The 22,111-nt window shown below is 43.0% G+C and overlaps 1 protein-coding gene across 2 annotated transcripts in view; it reads left to right on the forward strand.

The window, feature by feature from the left end:
• The window catches only part of mpp7a (MAGUK p55 scaffold protein 7a), a 184,187-nt gene that overhangs the window by 40,809 nt on the left and 121,267 nt on the right, over nucleotides 1-22,111 (forward strand). Inside the window, exons 1-2 of one of the 2 annotated variants that reach the window (XM_078280189.1) lie at nucleotides 1,115-1,223; nucleotides 12,348-12,516. In XM_078280189.1, coding sequence (XP_078136315.1) covers nucleotides 12,480-12,516 — 37 coding nt within the window. In that variant the 5' untranslated portion in view covers nucleotides 1,115-1,223; nucleotides 12,348-12,479. Of the gene's footprint in view, nucleotides 1-1,114; nucleotides 1,224-12,347; nucleotides 12,517-22,111 lie in introns of those variants that run through there. The other variant, XM_078280190.1, reaches the window with a different exon arrangement.

Below are 22,111 nucleotides of genomic sequence, written 5' to 3' on the forward strand. Positions count from 1 at the left end.
AAGGCTAGCAAAGGCTCTTAACATTACGGCTCTGTTCTATTCAAGTGTCCCAGTAAGCCGTGACAGTAAGCCAGCATGCTCAAAACGTATCCACAATAGGAAGGTGCTGCAAAGTAGTTTTATTTCTCAGACTGTATTGTGATATGATTCTGTAATAGATATTTTTTGTGTCTGTGTGTGCAGCCGCAACTACAAAACAAACCACATAGGCTGCTGTGTGTACATGGCAGCCTGCTTACCAGCCTGCAAGGCCCCTCCTTGGTTTTTTGGTAATAATAGGGCCCTGGCAGGCTGTGGATGAGATTCCTGGTGCCCATCTTTAGCGGCACCCCGAGGCACATCTGAGGTCATGATGTGGACGGAAACACACACACACACACACACACACACACACACACACACACACACACAGACACAGTTGCGCACACAAATACACACACACAAGCACCCATGTAGACTTACACTCTGCTACTTTCCACAGTAGTTTTTCTTTTACACACTGTAGACTGGAGATATTTAGTGATCGGATTGCTCCATCTAGTGGCCATTTGTTGTCAAAACATTTTGAAAGGCTACTGCACTGTAGGTGTGGTAGTAACATGATATCTGGTTTGAGTGCTATTCCATAAAACAAATAAGATAAGTAATGATTTATAAATGTGATTAATGTTGTTAATAGTCATTTTGTGTTTACTAGAGTTCCCACCATATATTGCCATAGGTGTATATACCAGAGGGAAGGTCCGTTCTGTGCAACATGTTTGATCAGTTCATTGTAGTATGGTATGATCAGGTTGGTTTCAAGACCCAGTGCAGTAAAAAAAAAAAAAAAAAAACGTTGTCTAGTCAGATTAAAGTGACACTTCTAGAGCCTTTAACAGTTTATATTTTACATTTATAACAACAAAGACTACTGGGAAGGAAAAATTCTTTCAGATCCTATACGTTCCCAGGGTTGCATTGGTTAACACTCTTTCTGTTTACAGTTGAGTTTCAATAGCGGGAGGTCAACAAAAACACAAAAAGAAAAGGGTGGAGCACCGTGAGCCTTTAGGCAGGAAAAGAAACTTGAGTTTCAGGTCTGTTTAGGTGAGCCAATACACCTGGTGGGCGGGTGACTTCCTGAATGGGAGGATTTAGTTAGCTTACTCTGTAATAGTGTAATGGCAGTGCCCGCTGCTTCGTGTGAAGCTGTGTTTCTGTTGCAGGAAGAAAGTCTCCTGGTAAGTCCCTGCGCTGCCTTTGTGCCTTTTCATGGTTGTCTTCATGACCTGCGTTAGTAGATCTTCTTATTTCTTAGATCACATCTGTTGTTTGTTGCTTTCATTTTTGGTAGTATTCTACAGTAGTTATGCAATCAGGAGATCGCACAGTTGTAAAGCTTTAAAACGAGTCCACCAGACATGCATTGTAGTATTCCGCAATAAACATCTATTACACCAGATACTCATAGTCTGTCAAGTTTGATTTTCTCGGAGTGCCCTGACTCATATTCTTTCATATCAGCGAGCCCCGAGTTCCATAAACATCTTTCCATTTCTATTGTAAATTAGGTGGGTCTCTCTTAAATGCGTTTAAGCACAATAAAATGCTCCAGCAAGTTGTGTGTTGAGGCGTCTGAAAGGGGAGAATGACTTCATGCCTCTGGAAAGACAGGTTGACCTAAACACAGCAGCCCCATTTTGACCTGGTATAAAAATCCGATCTGAGCGATCACATCACAAGTGGACAGCTCAGCACAGGTGAAAACGCTCTCAGAACACATTCAGATTTGATCACTCAAACCACATTCTGAGGTGGTCTAGGGATGAGAGTCTGAGTGGTCTTGGTCACACCGCACAGTCCACATTCTTATAGCAGAGGTTTCATTTCCTGTACATTTTTCACAATAAAAGTGAAAAGTTACTTTGTTATTTTTAATGCTTTTATTATGAAGCGGAAAAATCAGGAAATGTTGGGTCCTCATCAGCAGTAACTCAACACGACTCCTATAAGCGAACACGAAACGTAAAAATAAACGCAGATGAAACGCAGATATATAGAAACTAAATTTCAAACCACAGAGATAGAAGCTACAAACGCACTGAGAGCTGAACACACAGAGACCTTTTTAAAAAAAAACACAGGTCCTGGCGACCGCCTGTAGGCATCCTCGTGTTGGCACACAGACAGAGCTTTTTCATTGACGTTAGTCATCTCACGTTTCTAATGTATGATTTATGTGAGAGGAACAATTGACATTTATACACACACACACACACACACACACACACACACACACACACACACACAACCTATATGCAAACGTAAATAATGTAGGTATTTATTTGCTTATAGAGAGGGGAAGTGAGATCCGATCACAAGTGGTCATTTGGAGACATTCTACTGCCAGGTGAAAACCCACGTACTTAGAGCTGTCTACTTGTGATCGGATCACTCAGGACAGATGTTAACCCTGGTCAGAACAGGTCCACTCAGACCACATTTAGAGTTGGTCTGGGCCACATTCTTACAGCAGTTTTGTACGCGTATGCATCCTGGGCCACGTTAAGGGCCGCCTACTTAACTGTGAGCGGATCTACGTAGTCATTCAAAGTATTTCTAATTAGAGATGGTCCGATACCATTTTTTGCTTCCCGATTCCGATACCTGAACTTGCATATCGGCCGATACCGAGTACCAATCCGATACCAGTGTGTCATATATTTTATTATGTTTTAAGAACTGTATACTACTATCCCTGTATGGATGTGATATGATTTCTATCTTTGTTGTCAGTCTGGCTCAGGTTAAACTCTCTGCCACAGAACTTTCTTTTATTATGCAGTTTGACAGTCAGTTATAACGGAAAAAGAACATAAATAAACTACTTTAACGTAGATTTTCTTTAGGGCTTTATTACGTGGTATCGGATCGGTGCATTATCTCCAGTACTTCCCGATACCGATACCAGCGTTTTAGGCAGTATCGGAGCCGATACCGATACTGGTATTGGTATCGGACCGTCTCTATTTCTAATGTCACAGAAACCACTGAGAGTGGATTATGTTGTTATACTGTCAGCGATGTGTCTGCCAGCCCATATCTGTTTTTTTGGCATATCTAGATTGTATCCGGATTAATTTAAGAGAGTCTGGACAGCAAATGTGATTTTAGCAAATCAGATCCAAATCACATTTGGAGCTGGTTTGAAATGCAATTCCAGTTGGGAAAAAAGGAAAATATCTGCGCCTAGGGCTGCACGATATCAGGAAAACATGCGATATACGATAAAATTGTTGAATGTAGCGATCACTTGCGATAATTAAACAAATGCTCAAAAAACTCATTTTGCGACCAAAATTTGAGACTGTGCGACTGAATTTTACATCCAGTCGCACATGTGCAACCAGTAAATTTGCCCCCTTTTATTTTTTTTCAACACGTTAAATGTGGAAGGGGCGCGTCAATGAATCTGGAATCTGTGGCAGGCCAATGAGTGCGAGAAGGATAGGGAGTGGCCACTGTAAGTGGCTAATGTGTGGAGGGGGAGGGTCCTAGAAATAATCGAGCGAGTGTACGTCTGTGGGAAGGAGACAGATATCACAACCTGCTACGTGCGTCTGAACAATGAGCAAGCAAACTATTGACTCGTTCTTCCGACCTGTGGCTAGTGCCCGAGTCTACAATGTCACAGTCAGATGATGATTCAGAGTCAGAGGTTTGTGTGGCGAAAAAGGCCCGAACCCACCATTTTCGGGAAGACTGGCTGCGAGAATTCAGCTGGTTGAGACACTGTAAGGAGACGAACTCCATGAACTGCGAATGCTGCTGACGCTACCCCAGAACTGCGGGGAACACGAAGTTTGGCGACAGTGCAGAGACTGTTTCTATTAAAAAAAATAATAATACATTTAGGCTGCTTTGCCTGGCCATGAGCAAACGGCATGTTTGCTCATGGCATTTGAATACACAGTTGCTGATCAAATATATTTACCTCGGCAAAACAAATAGTGTTTATGTGTTTTAAGTGTCGTGAGCTTCTCACACAATCTTTTCCACACTGGGTGTTAGATAATGAGATAGATATTTCCCTTTTCAAGGGAAGTTTAATCACCTTAGATATTATTGTTATTTCAGTGTTAACAAAAAAAAGACAGACAGGAGAGAGGGAGGGAGGGAGGGAGAGCCTGAATGAGTCAGACGCTGGTGAGATATTTGTCGGTGCAACGCGCTCCACTCTATTCCTATAATGGGTGACGACAAGCGACTTCAACGTGCACGCAAAGCATCCCGGAAAATGCCGCGTGTCCAAAAGCTGGCCCGTCTTTATGCAAATGAATCCGTTGAATGTGTGGCGACTATCCAGTAGAAGTAGACGAAAATCTTTTAAACTAACCTTTGTCGATCTGAAATGAAGACAGATTCAGCAACTGCACGGCCTATTTCTCGCTTAAAATGTTTTCAGAAACACGTTTCGGTGAACTACTTTCGTAAAAATACAAGATCGGATTCTCAACGCGCCGCCATCACGCTCGATTGAAATTCACGAGCAGCCAGACGCCACGTCCAATCAGCTGCCGGTCAAGGGCGTGGAGCATCAACCATGGATGTATGACGTCGCGACACCACGCTTCAGTCGTGTCGCAAAAATTGATCCGTACCGAGAGGCAGTAATACATTACACTGACAGTAATAATACTTCTGAATGTGCATTTGTTAAGCACCATTCAATCAAAAAATTGCATTTCAGGTCGATTTTAAGGTGTGAAACCCCTAAATGTTCTGCTTGTGCCCCGAAACTTTTCAGTTAGGGGCTACACTGCTCCCAGTAAAAAAAGTTAGTCTTTCGGCTTTGCTGGCTAACACCTCACATAATCCAAGAGCTATATTTTCACATCCATGCTCTTTACCACCGCAGTCAGTAGCGAATATATTGACATGCCGAGTGTGAATGCATGGCACATGTAATAGGCTATCATTTATTGCCTTGTCTTTTCGATACGTGTACCTCGATATCAACATGTGCGATAACGATCACTTTACGATATATTGCGCAGCCCTAGATGCGCCTCAGTCCGATTGCTCTGGCCGCTTAAACCGGATTTCAAGGTGTCTTGTGTCACTCGTGTAGCCGAGGTTAGGCGCCTATACGTATGCAGATAATACAATAAAAACACAGAGGCTCTGTAGTCCGAGCCAGCGTGAACCAAGACGGCCTTCATTTAATTCCACATAGTCAACGGCAGCGCAGCATTACAGATTTTACCTTTCACAATAAAAGCCCAACTTCAATTTACTCTGAGCATTTAGCTAAAGAGACAACTCAACAAAATAGCTTCACATTACTTGCATCGCGACACACGGCGACGTCAAGTCCAGAGTGACAGAAGTGCCGAGCAGATGCCGCTACTAGCAGAGCGCTAAGGAGGACAACAGTCAGGACCAGCAGTCAGAAACAGCGGACCGTTCTGCACCGCGACTTGACCATGTGATTGGAGGGCGAAGTAATGGACCTCCATTTCTCGAGTGTCCTCGTTGGAAAGCCAGTGTCACCAGCGTAGCTACACTGACGCCCACGCCGTTACCACGGCAACCCATGCGGATAGGTTGGTGACGTTTGGACACACAAATCCAATCTGATCACTTGGAAATAACAGTGCGGACAGTTTGTCTTAAAGATCTGATATTTGAAACGAATTGGATATGTCTGCAGTCTGAACGTAGCCTAAATGTGGTTTGAATCCGATTTGCACAAATCGCATTTCATGTGGTTCTCTGCTGTCCAGACTTCTGGAATTAATCTGGATATGTTAAAAAAATTGATTTGGGCTGACAGTCTAGAGCTGTCCACTTGTGATCGGATCACTCAGGACAGATGTTAAAACCAGGTCAAAACAGGCCCAGATATATATATATATATATATATATATATATCTGTGTGTGTGTGTGTGTGTGTGTGCGCGTGTGCGTGCTAACAACACACATGTACACATAAGCAGATGTATTTTATGTGGAAATTCTGAACGCTTATGAGCAACACGTGGCAGAGTTGCTGATTCTGAGCTGTCAAAAAAAATCCCACCTGAGACCAGGAGAAGAGAGCTCACTTTTCCCATTTCTCTGTTAACCTCTCACATTGAATTAAGCCATTTCTGGTGGTTCTTCTCTTCGTCATGGGTTAATAGCGTTCATTGACATTCCACATTTGCTCCCCTAATCTGTTTCCATATGCTTTTCACTTTGTATGAATATACGTGTTTCTATTGCTCGTTGTTATTACTGCTCCTCCACAGCAGCCAGTCATTCCACGAACATCAGCCGTGCCAGGTACTGCTGAGTCTTAATTTAGGCAGCCCTAATCCCTCGTAAAGCTAACGGCTATTAACGAGAAGTCGCATGGCACACGCCTGAAAACACAACCCTGTCCCGCCAGCGTCACGCGCCCCGTGCTTAATAGGAATCGACGTGGTGACATTTTGGCAGCAGTGCGCCGAGGCAGGAGAAAGACATTATTCAACAATGTGTTTTTCCACAGAAGAAACAGAAAAGGCAAAGGGCTGCCTATGCAGCGCCTGCATCAGAAGGATTTTCGATTTTCTTTTCTTTTTTTCTCGTAACGGTATTTCAGCTTCAAAATGTCATGTGGATGAACATTCCCTTCTACCGCGGTTTAATACACTGCAATTATGTGTGTAAATGAATGTTCGCCTTTACCACAGTTGGATACACTACAATTATACTCTTATGATTGTGTCATGTATGCTTATGTCCATGCGGCTGTAACTCTATCTACTTCTGTCTGTCTGACTTTGCACTTTGTGGTTCCTACAAGCCAATATGATGTAGAGTAGTTGAAATACAAATTGATTTTACATCCACTCTGTCTTCACAGCTATCCCAAACTGATATCCCAAAGCTCTTGCTCACCAGTGGGGCTTAAAGTCAAAGAACAATTTTCCATAAAAGGAACAATTATTTATTCAATTATTTTATTTTTTTATAATCCACATGGTATAGCACATTTCTCGTCTTCTGTCTCTTCAGTCTCATCCAACTCTTACTCTATCTCAATTAACAACACCGGCTTCCACATATTAATATGTCACATGTCAGCCGTGAACTGGAAGATTGGGTTCTTTCTGGTGCCGCTGCTGATGTTTTTGCACAAGTACACAACATGCAAAAACAAGATAGTGCACCCTTCAACATGCAGCTCTTAAAAACACACCGTTAATTGGATACAATATAAAGCCTGTAGCCTTGGATCCTGCCATGGTGCAGACTTATGAAGTGGTAGGCAGTCGGCTCAGATAAAAGGATGAGTCTCCTAGAGTGGATTGAGGTAATAGTTTTGCAATTTTTTTCCTTTTTTTTTTCTCTCTGAACCTGTTTTTGGTCATCTATTTTTCAATGTGTGGCTGGTGGGTAGTTCAACTTCAAAAAAATTTATTGTTTGGGCATCACTACTGAAACTTTCCATGCCTTAACACAGTGTTCTTCTGACGGATGTGGCGAGGGCCATGTAGCTACAGGTCAATATTAGAGAAATTCATGGCGACAAAAGCAGCAGCACATTGGACACTAAAACCTGATCTCCATTTTATAAATTACTAAAATAAGTACTAAAGCCTCGCAGTGTTGCACCAGACAGAATTGGTAACCTGAGCAGGTGTCACAGGGACTGCCAGATAGATCTTCTGTCATCTCACCAAGGTAAGTGTAGATAAACTCATCAGATGAGAGCAGACCAGCAGACGTTGAGGCTGGTGGGTAGCTTTGGAGCAAACTGGTCCTTTGAGTAGTAACCAGAGCAGGTGTGACAGGGGGTGGCTTTAGATAGGCCGTCTGTGATGTGTTGAAGCTTAGTAAAAATCCTGCCCAGTAGGTGGGCCTCAGTGGTGCTGAATGGCAGAGTTGACCTCTGCCTAGTCCTGTTGTAGCACTTCCTGTCCTGGTCCAGATGGATTCAGCATGAACACAGAACCATTCCACCCAATGGATCCTGTGAATGCTTCCGAGCATGACAAGTTTTTCTGAGGATATTGTTGTCTTTTGGCAAATTCCTTTGAACTGTGATCTTTTCACAGTCCAGTCATCCCCTTAGGAGGAATGGAAAAAGCAAAGACTAAATAGTAACACTGATATAAAGTTTTAAACTCAAAGCATACTTTCAAATTGTTAACAGGCCCTTAGAAATGCCAGGTCTTCCAGGGTTTTTCACCGTCATTCACCGCCTAACTCTGCTGTTCCCGTCACTAACTTCATCAACACACAGTTGAGAGTCACAGGCTTGTTTTTCAAAAGAGAGAAAGAATAACAGTCTTCTACACCTCTCTGTTTCAATTCGTCCACCTGTCAATCCATCCGTCACCCTGAGCTATTTTCTCTTTAAATACTCATTGGACCTCACGTTTCAAACTCAGAACAAGACTAAGCAGAAACAGACAGCGTCTCCTGACATCCATCCATACAGGTCTTTGTTTGGGGAGGGGTGCTTCAGGTTGTGTGTCAGCTGGGCTTTTCAGGGTGAATACTCCTTGCAATAGTCAAAGTTCCCACTAGATGGTGGCAGAACCATTTGAAGATTAGACTACAGAGTGGTCGAGGGAGGAACATATATCTCTTGTCCACATGGTAAAGTGTCCCTTTGCTCCCCATATGACCATGTGATATTGTGTGATCTGAGCAGACACGGCTAGAGCATTCTGACGGTAGGGAATGTTTCTTTAAGTCTGTCTATTATGATACTTTTGGGCCTTTTAAAAAGCCCCAGGTGTCCCCGGCTCTGCGACATGCTTCCTGGCCCTCAGAAAGCTCCTCAAATGGAAAGATGGATCCGTTCCACAGATTGGGGAATATGTGGTCATTCCCCTTTGGATGCAACAAAAGGCGAATCACTAATATTATAGTATGGCATACCTAAAGAGTATTTATGTCCCTTGTCTTTCCTTAAGTCTGTCATTCCAATCACAAAGCCTTATGACAAAACCGTGCTGTAGCCCTCTCTATGAAACACTCAACTGGTTTAGCATGGGTCAGTTCTCTTGGCATGAGCGCAGTGGCTGTTAGGTTCAGTCCCCTGTTCAAACCGGCCTGCTGGAGAGATTTTGTGGTCACTGCTTGAGGCGCCTTTGCCCTTCTCTGCTGGTCCTCTTAACCTATTTTATTGAAGTATACAAAGAGTTGAACAGAACTGAACTCCGATTTCACCAGGTTTTTCGTTTGTACTTTATGCTCATGCAAAGCTCATGCAAACGACTGACAAATCTGGCTTCAAATTGGTGCTGGCATGACACTTTAGTAGGGTTTTGAATCCAAGAGCTCTTCTCGGTGGAAAATCGATCTTTTCTTAAGTGCTGTTTGATGAATGCACCATATTTTGTACATCTCAATCCAGAAGAAAACTATTCTTTTTCTGATATGCTCTAAATGGCTTGCTTACCTGCTCACTCAGGCATCTTCTGGACTGTATTGTCTAGATGCTTTTTCCACAAGGCTCCACCTGGGGTCTGCTGGGCCCTGAGGTGAGTTCACATCACCGTATGTCAGACACGCGTGGTAGCGTTTTGCTACGTGGGCTGCCGTCTTGGCAGGTTTGAGCCTCGACCTCTGCGTGTGTTTGTACGCACATGTGGGGCAAAACGCCAGAAAATAGTCAGTCCTGTGCAGCTGTCACTGCGGGGGCTGAATGAGAGATTCTTTACAGAAAACACACTTGTAGTGAGTTTCCGGTCCACTTTTTGGCCCTCTGAGATGGAAGTGAAGTCACAGCATTTTAAACTTCAAGTGTGTGTGGCCGACACCGCCTAACCATTGCTCGGGGGGGGTCCCAAGTAGCTGGAAGGGCACAGGTGTTTTGGCTGTCTCTGTCTGCGGCCAAGTGGTTCTGAGTCCGCCTTACTGTAGCACACTTTGACTCAGTGTCCACAACACTTATCAACATGGGATATACAGCATGTAGCTTATCTCACTGCTGGTGTTTATTTTGAGCATTTTCTTCCAGTGGAGTGAACAACTAACAGGACCGGTATTTGAGCTTGACTGGGACACAGCCCATGGGAGCTGACATATAATGGATCATTAAGCTGCATGCTGTAAAGAGCTGAAGGCTCAAACCTAATTGTTTTCCATTCTCCCCTTTTCAGATAAAGCATTTGTGCTGGCAGCAGGACTTAGCTGAACTCAGGGACCAGTTGAGGTTTTCAGTGGCCTTTTGAAAGAGGCTGTAATAAATGTAGGATGCATTGGGAAGAATTGGGGACCTGTTAAAGGTTCAACACCCCCGTCTGTCGCTAGCAATGATGACGCAGTGATTAGTGACGATTCTCGCCGACCAGTCAGTAGTCTGCAGGTTTTCACGTCACCTTTTGGTATCGCCTCAGCTCGCTTGGAACCTCGACGGAGGCGATACTAAAAAAAAAGTACCTGTTGGCAGGTACCAGGGACTTTTTTTTCATAATGGAAAACCAAAAAAGGCGAGTAGAATCGACCAGGTACCATGTAATGGAACCCATAAAATGGGCTGTGACTGAGTCAAGGCCTGGGAAGGGTGGATGGTGTGTGGGGCGAGGGTCGTCAACTGAGACCCGTCAACTGCTCATACCGATTTCAGCTTTCTAGCCACCCTGCAGTGGGCTGTCGACAAGACCAGTACACGGTCGCTTCAAAGGCACGTTCATGGATGAAGCTTTCTCACCTACCTCACTACCTAAGTTCTCACCTACTTTGCAAGCCACATAGACATGATCCAGCTTTCGGGTTGTTTCTAGTCTATATCCACGACCTTCAGCTTCCGGGATTGCTCCATTGCCGCCGGAAATTCCGCCTTATGTCCCTCTTTTGAGCCGGATGTCCGTTACTGCTCCGTGCGGCACTTAGCAGCGCCCAAGACGATTGTGATTGGTTTAAAGAAATGCCAATAAACAAGAGCACTTTCTCTCCCATCCCAGAATGCTGTGGAGGAAGGTCTGGCAATGCGAGACTAGGTTGTTTCTAACATGTGTTTAGGTCTCTTGGGTGAAGTCGAGTCTTACTATGCAACCGCACCATCAGATGCAAGTCTATGTCTGGAAGGGGAAATGAAATTGACACTGCATTTTAGGGCTGCACAATTAATCGCAATTTTATCGGAATCGCAATACGGACTAGTGCAATATCCAAATCGCAGAGGGGCGCAGTATTTGTTAAAGGCAAAATATGTGTCAAACCATTCTGAATGAAGGATTGTGGAGCTGCAGAGACGTCCTGGGCCTACAAATCCTATCCTACAGACTACAGAAAACATCTTCGCAAAAAAATCACACTGTAATAATTAAAAATTTTTTAAGATCTAATATTAGTCAATGAAAATGAGAATAATGATGCAAACATGATCATTCCCTTCAATATTGTGAATCCTATTGCAATCGCAATATCAATCATTTGCAATTAGATATTTTCCTCATATCGTGCAACCCTACTGCATTTTGCTTTCAGTGTCGTTAATATAGTTTTTTATCTAGCCATGTGTCTATGCAGGGTGTCCATGATTCATTTTCCTCGTTCTGACTATTTACCAAACTTAAAACTCGTCTCAGTCCAGTCACATCAACTCTCAAATCCTTATTTTTCTGACTTAAGTCTGACTCCAAGTCTTAAGTCGGCTCTGCTCTGCACTCTATCCCGCTGTCTAGTCCAAATTAATACATATTAGCCATTTTCCTCCTGTTGTGGTTAGGAGTATTATATCCTATGCTATGTGTGTCCGCACATGTTCATCCACTGCAGGGGGAAATTTCAATGAGCCAAAGGCTTTTTATTTGTGTTCTACATCCTCTTTCTTCCTGTTCCTGCTCTATCTGGCTTTCCAGTTGAGCGCCATTATTTACGAAGCGATGCTTTTCCATGCCTGTTTGATTTTTCACAGGTCTGTTGCATTCGCTTGCGTACTTTCCCCTCGGCAGATAAAGTTTCCCTTGTTTCCGCTGGACACTGAATAAAGTGTGTGTGTGTGTGTGTGTGTGTGTTTTGGATTTATGTCTCTGAGTGTATGTGTAGGGGCTACGGGTGAGGTGATGTTGGCTCATGTACAAAGCAGGATGTTCAGCAGCTTAGGAAAAAAGTGTTGGGTTGTAAACACCCAGAGCCAACTGTGAACGTGCTATCAACACACACACACACACACACACACGCACACGCACACAGTGAGTCATTCACTGTCCATCGCTGGCTCATCTACACACAAATGCATGTATTTGCTATGGTAGATATGAATATCCATGGCTACAGGTAGCTATGAGATACCATAACACAGAACACAGTAACTGACTGACATGCATTCATTTTGCCATTTGACAAGTAGGCTCTAAAATCTTGTTCTCTTGCAGGCTCCATGGCATAAAGCCTGTCCTCAGATACAGCTGGTCCGTTGGGAGAACTGCCGACGGAGCTCACGACTCTGACGCCCCGCTGCTAATTTCCACAGCCTGAGGGGAACCAGGAAGCAGCCGGCAGGAGCCATGCCTGCCCTGGCTACTGGAGCCGGACACGAGCCAGGTACAGACCAGGCCAGGAACACAATCTGAAACACAAGTATTTCTCCACAAAACCAGTAAAATGCACTCCAAAAAAGTAATTTCAAGATTTGCATATTTATGTCCATCCTGATGATGGACATAAATATGCAAATCTTGAAATTACTTTTCACAAACTTACTACACAAACAGAAAAGAAATGAATGCAAGCACCAAGTGTGATCTCAGCCTAAAAAGTTATATAATTGTCTTTTAGAGTCAGTGTATCCTGGTGGTATGCCACCCATTAGAAATGGTTGTCTTAAGGCTAAAAAAACCAAAACATTTTCACTTAATTTTGTTCCCTGCTAGTCTGGATCAGCGGAAGTACATTTCCAGGATAAAGCCTGACGTCTGGCGTGTGACTCACGCACTGGACGTCCACTCTTTGTGTGTCGCCGTTCTCAAAATCCCTTCGCTATGTGATACAACCTTCAAAGCTAGCAAGCTACACACTAAAAATGGCAAGTTTTGAAGCCAATTTTGGATCGTGCAATAAGGCATGATTGCAAATTTCATTGCATTTACTATCTAACTGGGACGTTTTGGGGCATTTTGGCACCGATTGGCGTGGATTGCTATGGACGAAGTACACACGTTGATACACTGGAAAGATCAAATTACGTTTAACCAAGTATCCAGCTAATTTTAAATAGCTCGCATTACTGTATTGTGTGAACAGTTAACTTAATCTAATATTTTATGTGGCGTTTTCTTTTGTGGGGTGGAAGTGTCCCACCAAAACAAGTTCCTTCCCGAGACTATTTTGCAGAGGCACCGTCCCTGCGTCCGGAACTCAGCGCCGCCCAAGGCGATTGTGATTGGTTTAAAGAAATGCAAACAACCCAGAGCGTTTTTTTTCTCCTATCCTAGAATGGATCTGTGGTGTAACCAGACCTTACTCCACATATCGCTGTGGAGATAGGTTTGGCAATGCGACATTAGTTCCCTGCCAAATTAAAAACACACCATTGCAAATATTCGCACCGCGCGCGTTTACAGTTTAACAACAGAGTAAAAGTAATGTCCAAATATGCGTACCATACTAATTATCTCTGGTTTTCTCTGCTCTGCTCTGAGGACTGAGTGTTTGTGGATGAGCGTGTGATGTCAGAATGAGAAAGGCATCAAGCTTTTCATCGCCGAGACAGCTGCCAGAATTCACCACATCTCCCCTCAGGAGCACTATTCTCCTCTCAGACTGGCTTAATGGCTGGCTACATCATCACACACACATGCACACACATGCAGAGGACCCAACAAGCGCAGGATAAGAAGGACAAAAGGATGACAGACATTATGTCCTGCCCTGATGGATAAAGAGTGTGTGCCTTTCTGCGTCCAGACTTTTAACAGAGTTACTGTAGCCCCCGTCATCCTGGAAATTTGTGCAGACAAAGTAGAAAGCCAGACCGTCAATTACGATTAGAGTCATTTTGGGCAATTACCGGCAAGGGCTCAAGTTTCCAAATAAAACACGTAAGGACTCCTCCAGCCCATCTTCTCTGCTTCCCCCTTGATGGTCCTGTGAAGTTGGGTGTGCAGGTGAAACACGATGAACATTATGGATCAACATTAGCTCACTGATCTCCTGGCCTGGGGAAGTCACAAATACTTGTGGCTGGCCTGGCATTGGGACTACTCCGCATTGTACCAACATTTACACAGAATACTGGTAGCATTACTCTTGGTATCATATTAATGCTGTTGAATTAAGGCATAAAACTAGTTTGGATGAGGAAAATCTGTCGTATTTATTGTGTGCTGCAAGAGACAAACGTTTTAGCTACATCTGTTCTTGGTCAGATCAGTTAGCACTTGAGACTTTAAACAGTGTAATAAAGAAAGCAACGTGCCGAAAATATATGAAGGAATGATTGCTTCTCCATATACCTCTCCTCCTCTACTAATATTCTCTTAGTAGATACTCTGATTCTGTGTTATTACTAAGTTATACTGTATAATGTAGTTGTCTCATCCTGGTTTCAAAGGCTGCATTACAGGTATAAGGTATAATATGTAATACTTCTGCATTAAAATGTCTAAAAAAGATATATATATATTCTCAATATAAATCATTCTAGCACAAAGTTACTACATTGTGCTACGCTGACAAGTTGCTAATGCTTGGTGGGTAACGTTCGTTATATTACAACATCGTTCAACACGCTCACACGCTCAAGTTATTTTTGGTATGATTGTTTTGACCACGGTTACCCGCACTGGGCTAAGTGTGTCATGCAACGTTAGCTGTATAGAAAGACTAATTGAATGCAAATTTAGCCAGCTAGCATACCCCGGTCTGCCTGTCCCATTCCCTGGCACTAAGAGACTTCAGTCAGGATAAGAGCAGACAACAGCCCTGGGGACATATTTACAGTTAGCTCCATGCCAGCTAGCAGCCTGCCACCATCGTTACAGCAACCCAAACCCAGCCAGCACAAACTCCAGTCCCGCAAAAGAAAAGGACACATACAATATTAAAAGGGACATCCGGTGGAACGTCTGATGGCGATTATCCAGTAAATGAACCACCATGATCCAGACTGCCGCCTCGGAAATTCCGGCAGCCACCCTCACCCGCAAAGCCTCCCAGCGGCGTTGAGTAACATTAAGACAAACCCCTTTCCCCCTGGTGCTAAAAACATCCAAAAGGTGACACTGACATGTGAAATATATTGTGATATTGTGGTAGTATGTACTGCTTATGTAACAACATTGTTGTGGAGATAGTCTTGCATTGCCAGACCTATCTCCACAGGTCTGTGGAGTAAGGTCTGGTTACCCCACAGATACATTCCTGGATAGGAGAAAAAAGCACTCTGGGTTGTTTGCATTTTTTTAAACCAATCACAATCGTCTTGGGTGGGGCTAAGCTCCGGTCACAACAACTGTGGATCTGCAAAAATGGTTTTGGGAAGGAACTTGTGTTGTTGGAACATTTACACCCCAATAAAAGAAAACGACACATGTAATGAACTGTTCACCCAGTACGGTAACGTGAGCTATTTAAATTAGCTGGGTACATGGTTAAATGTAATTTGCTCTTACCAGTGTATCGCCCTGTGTAACTCGTCCACAGCAATCCTGCCACAGTCGGTCCCAAAACATCCCAGTAAGATAGGAATTGCGTAACGTTAAACATATTCTTCGTAAATCTTTACAAGTATTACGCCTGCCTTGTTGCACGGCACTGGATGTTCAGGCGCAACACGTTCTCACACTCCTCTCGTAAAATATGGACGCTTGGTCAGGTGCCTTTGTCGTTCTTATTGACGCTAAAAGTCTCCTTTAGCGCTTTAAGTAAACGCGTTTGGTCGTCCCTTTAGTGCTATAAGTAAACGTGCTTGGTCGGGACTATTGCCGTCCCTTTTGATGCAGTTATGTTAAGGAAAAGGTTGTGGGTGGGCTTACGGTTCTGTGACACGCGGGAGGAAAGAAGAAAGCGACTATAGCAAGCGTGACAAGCGGGACGCAAACCCCGGTCCCCTGGGTGAAAGTCCTGTGTTTGACCCATCTACCACCCCAACCAACCTCCTTACGCAGAAATTCGCCCTTACATACTACTCGCTAAATCCATCTAAAATCTATCTAACTGCTGCTCTCCCCGGTGCGTTACACAAACACGCTGAAAGACGCCTTTTTCGTTGCATCAGACGCTTCTTCAAACGTCCTTATTTTACGAGTTCGGAATGAGAACGGGTTGTCAGGCGATTATCCAGTAAATGAACCGTTGTCGATCCAGACTATTGTGGAGATAATAAACTACTCGTTCCAAGTACAAATGAGCTGTATCGGCATCCTTCCGGTGCACCAGCGCAGGAATGTCGTCACAAATACCTGACATTACAACTCCGGATATGAGTTTAATCAGTATTGTGTGAACTCGTTTGGGAAAGTCTTTAATATAAAGGAAGTTCATTTGTATTTAGGGTTCCGCACTCACTAGCTTTAACATATGGATGTACTGAAATGGTGTCGAGCCATATTTGCATCGTCAAAGCACAAATAATTTATTAAATAACTAGAGGTAATAAACTACAGGACGTCCACATCAGCTTTAGCAGCACGCTCTATGTACTGGAGATTTGGCATGTAGTTAGCAACACCTCTGCAGACGAGCATAAATCCACAGAGACTAACAATACCTCCTCCACATGTGGTGGCTGCCAATAATGACAGATACATTACTGTATCTTCCCAGTACCTTAGCTTCTTTTCTCTAGAAATCCTACAGACCCCAAAACACCACCCTTGCCGCACACTCACTCACACAGACACACACACACACAGACATAAGATGAAGTACTGTGCTGGTGCTTTTAACATAATGGAGAAATTATTATCATTAATTTAACTATTCTTTAGTAGCAGCTCTCGTGTTTCATTAACAGATTTGGCAGGATAACGCGTGTGTGTGTGTGTGTGTGTGTGTGTGTGTGTGTGTGTGTGTGTTATTAAAATGCTCATTATTGGAGTGTTTGGAGAGAAAACAAACAGAAGGAGGGCACATGTAAGATCATACCATCTCTCTTTCTCTCTCTACTTTCTCTCTCTGTCTTGGCCCAAATAAACAACAGGCCTCTGTGTGAATTAGTTTCTAATACATGAAACCAAAAAGTGAGAAAATAAACTTGAAAAACAATAAAATCTTGGAAAACTGGCCTTAAAATGTGACCGTGAGGAGTGCTGGAGAGAGCGTCCTGGTGATTGAGTTACTGTGGACTCGTTTCACTGTGTCTTTTAGCTTTTTCATAAATGCTTTGAAAGCAGATTAGTTACTAGTTGATGATGCTGGCAATGCTCGTGGTGTATGAAACATTTTGTTTTAATTTATCCAATCCCTACTCTCCAGCCTTCAAAATCCAGAAAGCCCTGCGGCCCATGCTTTATGTGACATTTTGTTGACTTCTATTTTTGGGATCTAATACAAAAACACACATTAATTCACATTCTAATAAGGCAGCCAAGGAGAGACGGAACATTTGCTTTTATATTGTGCAAACCCAAGGGTGTTAATAGGGAGCTTGTCCACAGAGATAATAAGTCTAAAGGCCCTGGCTCACTAGACCATCGGCCAATAACTGAGAGCAATACCTGTTTAGCTTAAGACAATCATTGCACGAGAAGAAAAAGTGCGGAAAGCAAACGACTAAAGTCAAGAGGGCACACACAGAAGGCTCTTCTGATTTTTCATCTTCATCTCAAAATTGACACAGAGGTTCGAACTATTTTTGCACATTATGGCAAACGTACAACGAGATACATAACTAATTTAGGGTGAGCAGACGTCCCGGTTTGACCGGGACAGTCCCGATTTTGAATTGCTTGTCCCGAGTCCCGACAAAAGCCGGTCGGGATGCTAAAATGTCCCGGTTTACACCAGGAGCAGCGTCAGCCGATTTTGCCGGGTCTTCAGCCCCGAATGTTTTGAGTGTAGCCCCTTTGTCCAGTTCATTCTTTCGAGGCAAATAGAACTGGCAGCTAAGTGCGGGGTCCGAACATGCTGTATTTGTTGCTATCGCCTAGCAACCGTCTCTCCGTGAGGAAAGCTGTGAAATCCGGGTGAAGTTTTCGGAGGAATCGTAGCCAAATCAGTCTAATACATTGATGCCATCAACACAAAGTTTAGGAGCGCAATACTACAACTTCCAGTCTACGGTTCAGACTCAAACACACGGAGCTCTGAAGCGGACCTGTACGTCGCTTAGTGTCCACTCTCTCTGTAAAATGCAGGGCAGCTTCAGGTTTATGGATGCGCTCTGCTGTCGACATGCTGCGCAGATGTGTTGCGTTTGTGCTCCGTGTATTTCTGCAGTAGTTTCGGGTTTCCACCTCCGACGTAGAGCAGCGTACAGCCACTTCCCTAGCTAAACTATTTGTCTCATTCAGAGACCAGAGACCCAAAGGTGGCTCTGTGTCTGTCAGAAGGTCTGAGATCTACTGCATCAGCAGAGCAATCACGTAATGCACAGCAGACTATGGTGCAGGTGTAGATTATTTTCTGAAATATAGTGACTTTATTCTTGTAATAGCCTATTACTACTACTTTATTTTTCTCAAAATATCACGACTCCTCCAAATCTCAGAGAACACAGATATACTGTATTTTGAATGTGCACAAAGTTTTGGACATGAGCAGAAATCTTGCTCAAACACATCTGAAATATTACAGTCCAGGGGTTTATTAATAAATTCAAATGAATTAATGTATCATTGAGGTGAATAATTGTCATATGCACATTTAAGGAGGTTACTTCCCCAACAAAAGACGCAAAAGAGGAGGGAGGAGTAAATGATGCTAGGCTACATGTGTGCTGACTCAGATATAATTAAAAGTCGATGTACAGGAGAATAAATAGATGAAAGCAATACAGAATGCCTGAGAGCCTTACTGAAATATATTCCATTATATTTTTATGTTTCTCTTCACATAAAGATATTTGCAGCATACATTGATTCAGAGAGAGGTAGAAATAGGTGCATAAAAATTCACCAGAATGCAGGAAATGAAGTGTTTAATGCTCAAAATTTTCAATAAATAATTTTTTGTTCTTTTGGTGTTATTGGAATAAATAACAAAAAAATCTCAACATAAATCGCACTAAACTGAAAAAGGCTGTTGCTGCAATTTTGTTAATTTCACAGGAAAAAAACACTTATTAGATGAGGAGCCTACGATCAAAATAATGAAGTTACTGTCTGTGTCTGTCTGACCTGGGCTGGCACATATTCACGTTAAAAAGCGTGTGCGTGCGTAGGAAAACACGTTGCTATCGACAGATAAGTCGCAACTTTGTACAGTAGACTGGTTTGTCCCTCTGCTTCACTCCCTGTCGCATGGACAGGCTAGCTAGCTAGCTACCCTGCTTAGCTTGTGCATCTTCCAACGAATGAAAGTGAATTGTTTTTTTTGTGGCTTAAAGACGCCTTTTTAAGCGTTCGGTTGTACTAAGACACTCTAAGGCAGGGCATCTCAAAGTCCGGACCATGGTCCGCATCCGGACCGAAAGCCAAGTTAATCCGGAACCCAGCCCACGTGTTATGAATACAAAACGTTATGAAGTGTAACGTTTTCTATTTTGAAATACATTTTATATTGATCAATTCATTGTTAGTGACGTTGAATATACAGTAGTGGTGTAACGGACCGAAGTTGATCCGTGATTCTTATGGATCCCCGCGGATTGATTGCAAAGTTTAACCAGGGTTAATTTTCTAAAAATAAGGCCTTAAAAGTATTACATTTTGTTTACAAAGGTCTTAAATTATTTCTTGTCCTTTTGTATGATTAAATAAATACCGTAACGTTATAAATAAATATACTTTAGCTTGCGCCTCAAAATGAGCACGTGTCTGAAGTAGGGATAGACCAATTGTCCGTCCTGGCTGATTATCGGCTGTTTTTTGGAAGTTTGTAGATTATCTGTATCAGCGTTATATTTGCCTAATAACCGATAAAGTTAATTATTAAAAAGTGGTCTACTTTGGCTCGGCTACAGCTCTGTGTCTGTCCCTCTTCTTCGGTTTCACTCACCACTGAGTCTGACTTAATGTCCCCCCCCCCCACAACACTATTTGACTCTCTGTTACTGGGTACTATGTTCAAAGTTTCTCATTTATTAAATAATTGCTTAATTCATCGAAACAAATGTTTATGTTGGAGGTTGTAACATTCCAAAATCTTAATTTTGACTTAAAGATTTTCATTTTCACTGTAAATGCATATCTGTTCATAATATCTGTTATCGGTTTCATTAAATACTAATAATCGGTATCGGTGGTGGAGACGTAGCGAGACTGTGGCGCCTCTGCAGCTTGTTTAAGTCAGTTAGACAGGGCAATGCCGATAAAGCGGTTGCAACTGTGGTTACACTTTTCAAAACATTGCACAGACAATGCTTGCTGCAATGTAATGGCGAGCCGAATATGTATAATATACAGTGGAGCAAAAAAGTATTTAGTCAGCCACCAATTGTGCAAGTTCTCCCACTTAAAAAGATGAGAGAGGCCTGTAATTTTCATCATAGGTACACTTCAACTATGAGAGACAAAATGAGAAAAAAAAATCCAGAAAATCACATTGTAGGATTTTTAATGAATTTATTTGCAAATTATGGTGGAAAATAAGTATTTGGTCAATAACAAAAGTTCATCTCAATACTTTGTTATATACCCTTTGTTGGCAATGACAGAGGTCAAACGTTTTCTGTCTTCACAAGGTTTTCACACACTGTTGCTGGTATTTTGGCCCATTCCTCCATGCAGATCTCCTCTAGAGCAGTGATGTTTTGGGGCTGTCGCTGGGCAACACGGACTTTCAACTCCCTCCAAAGATTTTCTATGGGGTTGAGATCTGGAGACTGGCTAGGCCACTTCAGGACCTTGAAATGCTTCTTACGAAGCCACTCCTTCGTTGCCCGGGCGGTGTGTTTGGGATCATTGTCATGCTGAAAGACCCAGCCACGTTTCATCTTCAATGCCCTTGCTGATGGAAGGAGGTTTTCACTCAAAATCTCACGATACATGGCCCCATTCATTCTTTCCTTTACACGGATTAGTCGTCCTGGTCCCTTTGCAGAAAAACAGCCCCAAAGCATGATGTTTCCACCCCCCATGCTTCACAGTAGGTATGGTGTTCTTTGGATGCAACTCAGCATTCTTTCCCCTCCAAACACGACGAGTTGAGTTTTTACCAAAAAGTTCTATTTTGGTTTCATCTGACCATATGACATTCTCCCAATCCTCTTCTGGATCATCCAAATGCTCTCTAGCAAACTCCAGACGGGCCTGGACATGTACTGGCTTAAGCAGGGGGACACGTCTGGCACTGCAGAATTTGAGTCCCTGGCGGCGTAGTGTGTTACTGATGGTAGCCTTTGTTACTTTGGTCCCAGCTCTCTGCAGGTCATTCACTAGGTCCCCCGTGTGGTTCTGGGATTTTTGCTCACCGTTCTTGTGATCATTTTGACCCCACGTGGTGAGATCTTGCATGGAGCCCCAGATCGAGGGAGATTATTAGTGGTCTTGTATGTCTTCCATTTTCGTATAATTGCTCCCACAGTTGATTTTTTCACACCAAGCTGCTTACCTATTGCATATTCAGTCTTGTCAGCCTGGTGCAGGTCTACAATTTTGTTTCTGGTGTCCTTTGACAGCTCTTTGGTCTTGGCCATAGTGGAGTTGTGGACAGGTGTCTTTTATACTATATTTATACTGAACAAGTTCAAACAGGTGCCATTAATACAGGTAACTAGTGGAGGACAGAGGAGCCTCTTAAAGAAGAAGTTACAGGTCTGTGAGAGCCAGAAATCTTGCTTGTTTGTAGGTGACCAAATACTTATTTTCCCAAGGAATTTGCAAATAAATTCATTAAAAATCCTACAATGTGATTTTCTGGATTTTTTTTTTCTCATTTTGTCTCTCATAGTTGAAGTGTACCTATGATGAAAATTACAGGCCTCTCTCATCTTTTTAAGTGGGAGAACTTGCACAGTTGGTGGCTGACTAAATACGTTTTTGCCCCACTGTATATGGGCGCCTGCTCTACCAGGTGAGCTACCCAGGTACCCAAAGAC

This window comes from Sander vitreus, chromosome 22 (assembly GCF_031162955.1).
Source record: "Sander vitreus isolate 19-12246 chromosome 22, sanVit1, whole genome shotgun sequence".
In the NCBI taxonomy this organism is placed as follows: domain Eukaryota; kingdom Metazoa; phylum Chordata; class Actinopteri; order Perciformes; family Percidae; genus Sander; species Sander vitreus.